This window comes from Protomyctophum bolini (genome assembly GCF_963924005.1).
Source record: "Protomyctophum bolini genome assembly, chromosome: 6".
Classification (NCBI taxonomy): Eukaryota; Metazoa; Chordata; class Actinopteri; order Myctophiformes; family Myctophidae; genus Protomyctophum; species Protomyctophum bolini.
This window is the reverse complement of record NC_137867.1, coordinates 13,406,250-13,419,680: the sequence shown is the minus strand read 5'-3', so window position 1 is coordinate 13,419,680 and position 13,431 is coordinate 13,406,250. Positions and strand designations below refer to the sequence as shown.

The following is a 13,431-nucleotide window of genomic DNA, read 5'->3' as shown; positions in this document are numbered from 1 at the left end:
TTTCTTAAGCAATTGATTAATGTACTCGTCCTCATTTCGATCAGGGCTTCAGTCTCCACTCTCCTCATTCGACCACGTCTACGTGTATGTATCCACGGTAACGGGACATCTTTGCGCTGCGTAAAATATGCCTTCTCCGTCTCCAACTGTGTTCAGCTCCTCACCCGCCACATTGGTTGCTTCATTTCCTTTATTTGCTGCGGATTGCATTCACACCTGCACCAATTGATTGATTGATCAAGCGCGATTGGAAGCGAAGCGAAACCCCCGTTTTTGCTCGGAGTATAATGCGGTTCTTTGCTGCGCATTAGGATTCGAAAGAGCCTTCACACCTGCCAAACGAAGCGCACTTTCTGAAAATGCGCAGCAGGATTCGTTTTAATCGCAGCAAAGCTCTCTGGTGAGAATGCGACCTAATAGTAAACACACAGAGTCCAAGAATAGTTATTTTACATTTATCAAAATTTAATTCCCAGAAAAGAGCACTGTGTGAAAATAAGCATGGTTATTGAATTTTCTGAACATATTTCTTGAATCATAGAGAAGTGTTCTGTGAAACACAAAGTAAGACTACCAATATTTGTACATTTTACCAATGAGTACAAACGTCAAAATCAACTACAGTAAATGCTTTGATGTACACCTGACCAAGGATAATACCACAACTAATAGCAGAAATAGAAGGTAAAATGAAGAATAGTATGGCATTTGTTTTATAATTTCTTCAGGAGAATATTTATGATATTGCTGGCGACGACGTGGAACGTTTCAGAACTCCTCTTCAGCGTTCCGACTTCTGCAAGACTTCAGCTGCTGCAGACGCTCCATGCACTCCTTCACGCTGCGCTCGCCGTGAACTTTGTTGTCCCTCGTGCGCACGTTGACGGTGTCACTCGTCTTCTCCTTCTCTCCCACCACTGCAACCACGCCAGAGGAAGAGATGCAAATAAGTATCTAAACATCTTAATTATAAAATGACGCTTCATTCATCCTCTTCATAGTCTGAGGTTGTTCTTAGCTTGTAGATCGGCTACTTCAGTGAGCGTACAGTATAATTCAGGCTTTAATTTGAGATGGAGGAAAGACAGACAGACAAGACGGGTATTGGCACTAACCCAGGATGAAGTTGTACTGGGCCAGCTGTGCATTTCGTATCTTTTTGTTGAGAGTGCAGCCAGGGTCCACATCCACATCTACCATGAACCCACTAAGGTGGAATTCCTGCCGGATCTGCAACGTTGGAAGGGAGTCGGGACAAGAACTTTAGAATAAATGGTAGTGGTAGCGATTAAGAACCAATGCATTCGTCATTTAGGAGCTGAATACCTTTTGGGCGTACTCTTCACACGTGGGTCCCACTGGCACAACCATCACTTGACGGGGTGAGAGCCATAGAGGCCTGAGGAAGAACACTTGGTCAGTATTGTGTCCAAAATAGATAGTATACTCTGGGAACCAGCATAAACATTTACTCCTTTACCTTGAAGACATTTAGAGATTATAAATAATGCTTTGAACACCCAATTAGTCATTAAAGGACTATAAATAATGCTTAATTAAAGGACCATACCAGAGTAAATGCATTTTATTTCACATTTCCAGACATTTTCTTATAGCTTCAGGCTTAGATTTTGCATTTGTTTAGATTTTCTTCTTCTAAGACATTACAAAGTTACTGAACATTCCTGAAATGGTGTTAGATAATCCTTAGTGCCCCTGTTAATACATCATGGACATATGAATTTAGTATGTATAGTAATTCAATCTTTTCCCCAGAATGTTTATGCCATTCCCCCCCAAGTAATCCCTGTCATTGCTGACCCCTACAAATTGGTCTTGAAAAGGGAGTAGACAACCATGTCTCCGCCGATATAAATTACATAATCACAATTGTTTTCATCTGACAGTGAGAAGTTTCACCAGCAGTGCGTAACGCATGCAGAGGGAAACCTGATCCTTCCTAGTTCCTCTCCCCACTACGCTACAGTGCAGCAACAGAGATCTCACTCCCCTGATCCACGGGTGGGTGAGCATGAAGCACATGGAATGACATGACATAAGCCATGTGAGTTTATTTACCAATGCAAATTTTCCGGCTTTCATTGTCAAAATGAAATGTGCAACGATTGGTCTCGTAATGCTTGAGACTCTATGAACATGGCATCTCATCTGAGCAAGACAGTGCCACACACTCATTTAGTAGGTATGGATTCTGCCTTGTATTAAACATTTTAAGCAAGCTTTTGTTTATTCATACGACTTACAAACATACAGTATGTGTTGTTCACAATGTAGTATTAGTCAAATTATCGATATCGAGTTTACTGCGCCCTGTCAGATTTTTAACAGGTCATTGGGACGCAGAATCCATACCTACTAAATGAGTGTGTGGCACTGAAATGAAGCACCAAATAGTTGGAACAGTAGATATCAGATGTATCCGTATACAACCCTACGAGTATGGTCATTTATATCTAGAAAGGTCTTCAAACTCTGAAAGTAAGTGAGAGTAAGTGATGTATGCTGCATTTCCACCAACCATTTGCCTCCGTAGTTTTCAGTCAGGATGGCGATCATCCTCTCCAATGATCCCAGGATGGCTCTGTGGACAATCACGGGCCTTTTCTTATCGTCCCCTTCATGGCTGCTGCACACATATGAGAAGGGGATAACATCAACGTTGTATTAGGAGAGTGAATAAGCTGACTTTACAAAGTATCTTTCAACAGAATCCCCATTGCTGTAACGGCATCAATGTCAGTGTCATTATACCAGGCTTGAAGTGAATAAAGAGTCATTAAAGCCACACGTACCTGACGTAGGTGAGATCGAATCGGATAGGGAGCTGGAAATCAAGCTGAATAGTGGCACACTGGTGGTATCGACCAATGGCATCATTGATCTGAATGTCAATCTAGTGAACAAGATGACATACTTTAAATTAAACTAGTCTTGCTGTCCTGTATTCCATGTACCTGATGGGGTATGGTTCAAACTCCTAAGTGGTCGCTGTGTGAATAATGGGTAATTGCTTCACTACTACTCACCTTTGGTCCATAGAAAGCTCCGTCACCGGGGTTGAGAACCCACTTCTCTCCAAATTCATTCAGGCTGTTCTCCAGTTTCTGTAAACATGAACAAATTGGTATCTATCTAGAATTCTAGATGGTTGTGCTCTGGTGATGAGCTCACTCAACAAAGTCAGCACTCAGCAGACGAAGATCTCCTTTTAAAGATTATATTTGTTTATCTTGGCTTATTATACATTTTTTGCATTTTAATACTGTCACAAATGCCTGGAAACTTAATGCAAAATGAGGGGGACTGAACAGACACTGGGTAAAAGCTTGTGGATGTGAAAATGAAAACTATCATGTGATTTTGAATCATCACTTTATTTAAATTATATAAATTTATATAAATCAATCATTTATATATATACACATACATATACACACACACTTTCACTTTATTTTAGCATCAATTTGTGTTGATTTAGGAGTTTAGAATCACTCTGGTGGTTTGATTAGTGAATAACTGTCAGGTAAAGAAATATGAATATTTGTTGAAAATGTTGTATTCCTCAGACTCTTATTCAATTTCAGATATCCATTTACATAAATTGTCTTTTGGGGCAAGGGGAATTTTTGAGGGGCGCTAGCCCCTCCTATATTCAGCTATTGTAGATCTTCGTCTTACAAAATATTAAATTTCCATTGGAGAATTTCTGTCATATGTGGACGAGCAAATTGGCTATTTGTCCTACACAAAGATGAAATTCATATTGACAATGAATGGAGAATATACGTCATACGTGTCTGATATACGATGATAAGAGCGCCCTATAACTTCACACGTGTGATTTGTATACAACAGCTGCAGTATTCTCCATCTAACTCACTGTTGCTGGACTAAGAAACGGCACATATCAATTCAGAGTGAAGCATTTTAAACCTCTTACCTTCTCTGCCTGGTCCCAGAGCTCAGGCTCTCCGAGGAACTTCTCTGGTCGCGTGGACAAGTTGAGTTTGAATGTGAATCCAAACACATTGTACACAGTCCGCAGGAAGTCCAGGCAGCCTTTGATCTCATCCTCAATCTGGTTTCAAAGATGCAAACAAATCCATTGACTCTTTTGGGCTTCATGACACCGACTAAAAATATCCCACTGCCAGAGTATGACTATTAAAGGGTTGACAATTTTCCAGTTGGCCATTTTGATATGGATTTGATATTTTGGGCAGCGGTGGCTGGGTTAGAGGAGCGCCCTTATTGACGAAAGGTTGCCAGTTCGAGTCGGACAGGCAGGAAGAATCTGGGTCAGGAAGTGATTGTCATCACTCACCCAACACCGCTGAAGTGCCCGTGAGCAAGGCACTGAACCCCCAACTGCTCCAGTGGAGCTGCTTAGTGGCCAACAGTATAAGACTGTGGTTGTACTGGTCATCTCCCAGGTTTTAATGTGTGTGTCTGTCTGTGTGTCTCTATGTGCAGGGCGTTGCTGAAAATGAGCACTCGTGCTCAGCTACTACCCTGGGTAAATAAAGGATACAAAAAAAAAACCCACTTGGACAAGCTAAATGCATGCGTCTGTCAACATTAGTGACAGTCCTTATTTAGCGAGTAATATGCAACTCCAGCAGACCCAGGCGGTGCTCTCCTGCCATATCAGAGCTTATGGCAGGACCGACAATGACAACATGCTGTAAAACAGTTATTGGACCCACACGGTTGTAAATAATGTATAAGAAATAAGACATTTATGATCCAAATTATTAGCATCAAGGTAGTAGCTCCGCTCGCACGACTCCAACTCGTCTCAAACTCTGAGCATTTTTTCCCGGGTGCGAGGTTGGGTAAGTAACTTTACTTTACTTTATTATGGATAACAGCCTCAAGCCTTCATCAGCGTTGAATGCTACAAACACCGCAAGTCAAACTTCCTCGGTCCTGTGTACACATACATGACTTCACAGCCAACTGAACCAAAAGTGCAACCAATTCATATATATTTTATATAAAATGATTGCCAGGAAATCATAGAAGTAATGTTAAAGATATACCGGAGAGGTTATAAACTGGTTACGTTTGCTGAGAGTAGCAGTTTATAAAATCTGACATGGTGTTGAACCAATCGCAACACTACGCTGTGGGCCTCACCTGGTCCATGGAGCAGAAGATGTGGGCGTCGTCCTGCTGGAAGCGCCGAACACGGGTGAGACCAGTCAGGGCTCCCGACAGCTCATTCCTGTGTAGGACTCCAAAGTCGGCAAAGCGGACAGGCAACTCTCTCCAGGAGCGGGGCCGATGGTCAAACATCAGACTGAATGGGACAGTCGGGCGAGTTTGCACAGATTAGAAGATGAAACATCAAGTGTGCAAATATCTTAAAAGTTTGGAACTTTTATTTGCATTTCAGTCTTTAAAGCACAGTTGAGAGCAGTTATTAGAGGGTCCATTGAACGATGTGTTAGAAAGAAAGGAGGATTTACCAGTGACCGGGGCAGTTCATGGGTTTGAGGGCAAAGGTCTCCTTCTCTGACTCAAAGGAGAACATGTTCTCACTGTAGTGCTCCCAGTGGCCGGATGTCTGCCATAACTTGCTGTTGTAGACGTTGGGTGTGACCACCTCCTGGAAACCCCTCTTCCTGTATTCACTCTGACAAGAGTAAGAGTACATTTGTTGAAATTTAAATCAAATAAAATCTCCTTAAAATGTAATTCCTCCTCAAACGCTACAGTAGAGAGTAGATACTTGATTGTTATAATGAACTCACCTACGAGTTACTTGGCTTAATTACTAGTGACCCACCAACTTTACAACTGTTTAGGTGTACCATTGTTTTTGTTCTTGAAATATGATCTACAGACACGTGGACAGAGATTTTGTGCAATGATAGTAGTATGATGAGACTCACTCTGATGAACTCCACCAGGGTGTTATAAATGAAGGATCCATTAGGCAGGAAGAAGCAGCTCCCAGGGCTCAGGTCATGGAAAAAGAACAGTTCCTGCTCCTGGAGGAAATACACAAAGACACAGTATGTTGGTGAGTGAAACACCAGTTTCTCTTTAACCTCGGGGTCTAACCTTTGGCGTTATGATACTGTAGAAATGGCAAATCAGAGAGGTACTTTCTGAAGCTATTGCATTCATAACAAATTAAAGGGCAATATTTACGGGATTTACGGCAAGTATTGTTTGTTTGAATCTAAGCATAAATTAGCTTTTATATATCAGTACTAACAATTCCTAACAAGAACACTGATGGCTACAAATCTGGCTTTCTATTAATCATCAGTAGAGAAAGTATACCTTCATAATAACACAGCCTTGATATCAAACTAGAGCTGGTTGTCTGGGTTAGGACCCGATATCTGGGTTGTAAGGCCAGGTATCGCTGAGAATATCTGAGTTGTCCTGTCTCGTACAGAAGGTGATGGAGTCTCTCTGGGTGCTTGTCGCGATGACGATGCCAGTCAACTGGATGCATGTCACAATGACGATACCCCTCCGACACCCTACCCCAAACCCTAACCTAACCCCAACCACGACGCAACGCACGTCAGACCAGACCAAATTCAACGCATGTCGGGAGCAACAGGTGATTTGCGCATGTCAGACTTTTGGTGTGTCGGAAAGCATTTCTGTGTGAGGGGTTACATCTTCAACTTTAACATAGTCTTACATCATTCACAAACACAGCACATGGTGTACAAATGATTCAAGTTGCTATGATCATATTTTGTAGCTACAGAATGTCATAGTAGTCCATACCCGTCCCAGTTTACGATGGTCTCTGTTCTTTGCCTCCTCCTGGAACTTCTCCCAGTCTTTGAGCATCTTGGGGTCAGGGAAAGAGATTCCATAGAGTCTCTGGAGGCTTTCCTTGTCAGCCTTTCCCTCCCAATAGGTGGATGAATTCTGGAATAACACACAGGTTCAAGCCTCAAGGATAGTTATCTTTTAATTTTCTTTCAGCTCTCTTATCCCACGAGTATTGTATTTGTAAGAAAAACCAACACTAACTGGTCACCTTGTGGATCTTCAGGACCTTAATCTTTCCGGTGTGTCTCACATGAGGTCCTCTGCACAGGTCAATCAATGGACCACACCTAGAATACGCAGCATATTTTACTTACACAAGCTACTGTACAGTATATCTGCTGCAAAATACATATCGTTGGCTAAAAGAAACACTAGTACCCTCTGTGTACACGTTCAACATGATCAATAATAATAGTATTAATTAATCTGTCGATATTATATATATATTACGATATACCTTACTTACGTTCATAGTGTATATGAAGTGTATATTATTATTGCATCTGTAAATAACTTGTAAATGTTTCTATTCTATTGCTTCATGTAATGCACCAACCTCACCAATACATTTTTTGCAAACATATCTGGTAATAAAAATTAAGTCAAACTTAAAATGTAAGGCTACTCGGCTTACCTGTAAACCGTAGTAGTAGGGGTGGTGACTTTCTCGTTCAGAATACGACACTTAAACTTGTTGTACTGTGAAAAGCAAGAGTAGGTTTAAGAATGGTGGGGGGGAGACCAGTGGTCCAGGGACCACCACTGGTCCTTGAGGCGGTTCCAGGTGGTCCCCAGCTAAATGATGGAGAGTTCGTAACCAAATGAACCCTTATAGATCTTTAACTCTTGAGAGCATAAAATGAAACCAAGTGGACCGGCACTCTCAAGAGTTAAATTGTTTAAAATCTGCATTACTTAATTTACAAAGAAGTCTACACAATGAGTGAATGTAGAAGAACTGTTATTTTGAGCAACGTTTGCCTGTTTAGTGAGGCTAAATCTCATCAAATGGTGGTCCGTGTGTATGTATGTATGTATGTATGTGTATATATATATATATATATATATATATAATATATATATATATATATATATATACTCCTGACAGCAACGATTATGCAACATAGGCTATATTCTGCATATACTTGCCATATGTTGGCATAATATGTTAATAATTAATATATTTAAAATAAAACTATAGCACCACCATGACATAACTGGTAGCCTGACAAACCCCACAAATAGCATAATATGATGATATAATCCTAAATAAATATACAATAAATTGAGTCCTCTCAACTTGAAACAATTTTGTGGATGCAGGCAAAAATAGGAAACGGGGTTTCTCAACAGCTTGCATAATGTAGGCTATAGCGTACATTATGCAGGTAATAATAATTGCTACTCTTATCAGGTAATAAGGCTACCATTTTTGCAACGTATGCTTTATTTAAATGTCTGGGTCCATAACTTTGTGGAAAAAAGGTTATACTGTATATCCGTAATCTACATATAGAGTAGACTTAAAACATAAAATGTAATATTAAATGTTAGGGGGACAATTACCTATAAAACTATTTTTTATTAGTATTATTTTGGAAACGTTTATGGTCTTCTAGACAAGAACTCGATATACATTTGCACCCGTTAGTTTTTTGTGGTTCGGGGTGGGTACCTTGAACATTTCCAGGAGGGTCTCCTTCTTAATCTCCAGCCTCTCGAAGGGCTGCTTCTCCTTGATGATCTTCTTGCACAAGGTCTCCAGACAGGGAAAGTCATTGCTTGATACGCACCTATCCAATGACAAGTGGGGATAAGACCACAACGCAAGCCGTGGCAACTTTTGGAGCCTAGTAGCCTACATTCACATTCAATTACCAAGTGCTTATAACTGTTAAGTATGTTTGTTGCAGTCCTTCTACCAAATCATTTTCCATATGTACAGGCATTTTGTCCAGTAACACAATTCCATTATGGCCACACCGTCTGAACCCTTCAAGCGCAGGCATTAGTCCCTTAACAATGTCAAAATGACCTTGCAACAACACCCCCCCCCCCCCCCCCCCCAGCATGACATTAGCATTAATGACTTCAATACAGAAGGTGTGGAATTAATTACAGCCTTCTTACATGCCTGCTAGAGTGTGAGAGTTTCAATTAATGCTTCAAGTTTCAATTAAATGTTGAATGATAATGTGTTAAAGTTGCTTACTAATGTGGAATATTCATGTTTGCTAAAGCCTCAGTTATACTTGGTTGTGCTCCATTGTATGACATGTCTTTTGCGTTGAGTGACAACATTGTGCAATGGAGAATAAATGCCATGTATGTACTGTATTTGTCCACCAGAGCCCCCTGAAAGATGGGCTCAACTATATCTAATTTTGCCTTATTATTGGTAAGAAAAGAACCAGAATGACTGCTGCGAGCCTTGAAGTGCGAAAAAAAACATTATAGAGAAGTGATTCAACAACTCAGGCATTGAAGACATTTGTCCACACTTACTCATCCTCAAGGTGCATGTCATAGTAGAAACCGCTCTCAATGGGTGGACCGTAGCAGAGGCAGCCTCCGTACACCCGCTCCATGGCTTCACCCATGATATGGGCACTAGAGTGCCAGTATACCTGAGGAAGTCAAAGGAATCATGTGTAATTCTGAGAAAGTACTGGGGGAATGAACCCAGATGAAAGCATTGGCCGAAATGTTGATCTATTAAATTCAGTTGGCATCTAGCACTGGTGTACAACTCCCTTTACATTTGTACTTACATTGTTGTGAGCTTGGATATTGTCTAGTTTTGGTAAAGAGATTTGGTGTGTGTGTGTGTGTGTGTGTGTGTGTGTGTGTGTGTGTGTGTGTGTGTGTGTGGGGAGGGGTCCAAGAAGTACAGAGCCAACCCTGGTCAAGTTTACTAACTATAGAGGGTGAAGTGAAGTGGTTAATTCTCAGGGGTGAAGCGGAATAGACTTACTGCTTGGGCTTCCTCATCGTCAAACTTGAGTAGCTGTAGACTACAGTCAGTCTCCAGTGGTCTATCCAAGTCCCATACACAGTTGTTCACTTTAGCAATAACTGTGTTGTCAGCAAGACCTTGGCTGAAAAGTAAAAAGAAGAAGACGTCACACTCCTGGGATTCAGAGATTGTAGGAAGGTTTTAAATACATCCCTGCAGCTATCTTTCTATTTCAAGCTGTCCCGGTAGAGATTCCCTCAAAACAAATTTCAGAACTGAATAAAATTATTTCTAGATTTATTTGGCAGGGGAAAAAACCCAGTCAGATTTAAAACGTTGCAATTGAAATTAGGGCAACCACACTAAAAAGAAGATGGAGGTATGGCCGTACACAATTTCAAAGATTATTTCTATGCAGCCCAAATTAAACCCTTAACTAACGTATACAATACAATGCAGGTGGAAAAATATTATTTAAAAAATATTATTAATATTATATTATTACTATTATGAAGGATCCCACAATTTGTGCGATGTTAAGTTATAGAAATCTAGGGAGAGCTTTAGAGAATATAACAACTGAAGAGAGAATTTAATCTAGATAGATAAAACAAAACAGACTTCGGTGAGATTATTTATTGATGCATACAGGAACAATTTAGCTAAAGGTGTCATTTCAGATTTTGGTCTGAGATATGTCAAATCCAATGGAAATTGACATTAATTCACATGTATGGGGGGAATTTGGGTGGAAGTGTCTTGTCCGTTTCTTCATTACACCGAAACGGAAGGCACATTTCTCGAATGGGGAGGCAACATGCTGGAGAAAGTGTGGGTCTCGGGAGGCTAACCATTGGCATATTTTCTGGGGGTGACTACAGTGATTACAACCTTCTGGACAGAATTTCAGAGATCAATAAATACAATATTTGGTGCAAATTTGCCCTTAGAGTTTACTACATTATTTTTGGGACATGCACATTTTCAGACGGAAATATCTGATGAATACCTATTCGGTATTCTGATATCTGCATGTAGAAAAGTATTTACACGACACTGGTTGCTTCCTGAGGCCCCCACCATAAAAGACTGGATAGATAGTTAGATAGTAAATGATATTTATAATATGGAACAGATCACTTTCTCTCTCAGATTGCAGAAGGAGAAATGTATAAAGTTTTGGTCTAACTGGGTGGAATATATTATACCTTTGCGACCAGATTTTGGAGCGGCAAGGATTGAATGACTGAAATTCTGTCTTACTCATGTCTCTTTTTTGTTTTTGTTGTTTTTATTTTAATTATTGCTCACAGCTTCAAATACTCTCTTATGTCTTCCTATGAGTATTGTACTTTTAACATTTTATAAATTTCGACGTCAGGCCTAAATGGGTTAAAACTGAAAAAATAAAACCTGGACAAAGAAAAAATGCTATTTGAAAAGAAGAAAAATCTCTGCAGGTGCCATCTTTAAGCTCCACAACAGCAAGGGGCTGACCAATGACAACAACAGAAAAAGGGAAGTACGTCTGCCGTAGCACTAACCTGATCCCGCATGCCACCTGGTACGGTGTGGTCTTCCAGGACTCACCGTCCACCACCTTCCCATCAGGCAGGGTCACCTTGATGGGCCGAGCGTCTTTCGCAGCCCTCTCGGCCAACAGGGCGTCGTGTTCAGCTTTCAGCGTTGTGTAGAGAGACAGGCGCCCCTCAATATACTGAGGTGGTGGGGTCAGCTGGAATGTAACGACATAGGTATGAGACAACATTGGGAGTTGGGGTGGCAAATCTATCAGGCGCTGCGCCTTACAAACACACCCCACATTGCCCGACTCGTGTATCTCTTCCAATAGACACACAACACAAGAGAGCTATTGTCCATTCTTTGGGTTTGTACTTGCAGATGCATTAAAGTAGATTGGAGGTTTGTACGCAATGTAATCCTCAGTGTTTGTTCAACTCTGAGTGTACTGTAGTATGCAAATATCCTCGTAAAAGGTCCAGTCGTTTGATTTGTACACTCTCAGAATTCAAGGGTTAGAAAACAAACTACAAAAAACAGCCTAGGGTTTCATCCCCTGTTAACACTCAGGATTTTACCCCGTTTTTCATATTTTCTGTTGGCAGACACAACCTCCCAATCTAAACAAGCACTTAGTAATGCCTCTTATCTTGATTGTACAGTGCACAGTCCTTTCCATTACCTGACCACACATAGGTATTGCTCCACTGCCACAGCCTCAGAACCCATTTAGAGCCACGTCTTGTGGCATGTTAAACCATGCCCTTCTAAAACCAACAGCAGCATCTTTGAAGCATCAGACAACGTGATTTAGCATCTCACCTCTGTTCTGCCACCAGAGTCTCCTGTAGCAACTTTGGCCTTCTTCTTGCCTCCTTCTTTACCACCTCCACCCTTGACAGAAACCACAAGTATCAGGTTATTACGTTGTTCTCCATTAATAGATGTGAACTACACACATTACATACTATAGCTGCACCTTGGGTTAAAATACAATTATGATCTGTTGTGCTACATCCATTAACCAAAACTAAACGTGGCGATGCAGCGTTCAGTTTTTTAATCTCCACATATCTGGAACATACTCTTCTTTTAGATGAAAGTTGAATCTTTATTTTAAATTGAATAATGTCCTTAATGTTTTGTGTAAATAATACATGTAAATAATGTGTAAGCACTTCATTTGCACAGTTGAAATGTACTAAATGAATGAACATTTAATTCAGCCTACCGCAATTCCCATTAACATCCAGTATGCAAATACTGGATGTACTGTAGCAGACATTATGCACACGTGTACGTACACACACACACACACACACACACACACACACGAATCCAAATCTAAATAAAAGAGACAGCTATCTTCAAGCCTTTCAACCACTGTTTTTCACCACTGCCTGATTTCAGTCTGTCTTTCTTTCTTCATCTCTTTCCAAATTTGCTGAAACAGCAATAACGAATCTTGCACGATAAAAAGTTCACCCACCTTTGTTTTTACACCTGCTGTAAACCTAACCTAGCCATGGTTCACATGACGCTCGTATACTTTTGTCATGATGATGACAGTCTGATGACATGTTTCAGGGCTACTGCTACTGTAAACCTTGAGTTGAACAAGAGAAGTAGATAGCTAGCCTCACGTACGCGTCACTATCGATGACAGTGAAGCACACTGCTGCTACAGCTAGCACGACATGCTATCAGTTAAACCTTTAGTTAGTTCGTTTACATGCAGTACAACCTTTTTGTCTTCGCCCACTTGCATTTCGCTCATTTTATCCACCACACCGCCTTCTGCCATTAGAAGAACAAGGCTCTCCCTCTGGTTGAGTTAACTCAGATTAATGAATCAATGTGTTGTTGGGGTCTGTTTCTACCACGAGCGACACACACCGCCGGCCAGCTGAGTGAGTGAGCATCAGGGATGATTATGTGACGTTACCCGGATATCAATCTGATGCAACATCAGAACCAGAAGGCGTCGTTTAAAGCGGTAGGCCCTCCTTTTAATACTCTATCTATGGGTAGGCCTACTGCCTTTTTCTGTGACGCGAGGTTAGTTCTCGCAGAGCTTCCTAGATACGATTACGAATGTAATTAAACTATAGAGTTTTTCTGGAGGA

General features: G+C 40.9%; 1 protein-coding gene across 2 annotated transcripts; it reads right to left on the bottom strand.

The window, feature by feature from the left end:
- Nucleotides 1-450: 450 nt before the first annotated feature.
- tars1 (threonyl-tRNA synthetase 1) lies at nucleotides 451-13,224 on the bottom strand. Of its 2 annotated transcripts, none has more exons than XM_080765950.1 (19): nucleotides 13,050-13,224; nucleotides 12,128-12,199; nucleotides 11,329-11,519; nucleotides 9,803-9,926; nucleotides 9,334-9,455; nucleotides 8,504-8,621; nucleotides 7,463-7,527; nucleotides 7,037-7,115; nucleotides 6,778-6,924; nucleotides 5,919-6,017; nucleotides 5,493-5,659; nucleotides 5,161-5,323; nucleotides 3,962-4,099; nucleotides 3,048-3,125; nucleotides 2,814-2,914; nucleotides 2,540-2,647; nucleotides 1,327-1,399; nucleotides 1,116-1,230; nucleotides 451-917 (listed from the first exon to the last, which is right to left on the bottom strand). In XM_080765950.1, exons 1-19 carry the CDS (start codon nucleotides 13,107-13,109, stop codon nucleotides 769-771), a joined length of 2,169 nt encoding a protein of 722 aa, XP_080622076.1. In that variant the 5' UTR covers nucleotides 13,110-13,224; the 3' UTR covers nucleotides 451-768. The 2 variants fall into 2 exon arrangements, with proteins under 2 accessions (XP_080622076.1, XP_080622077.1); XM_080765951.1 differs by having other exon boundaries at nucleotides 2,540-2,644.
- Nucleotides 13,225-13,431: the final 207 nt, after the last annotated feature.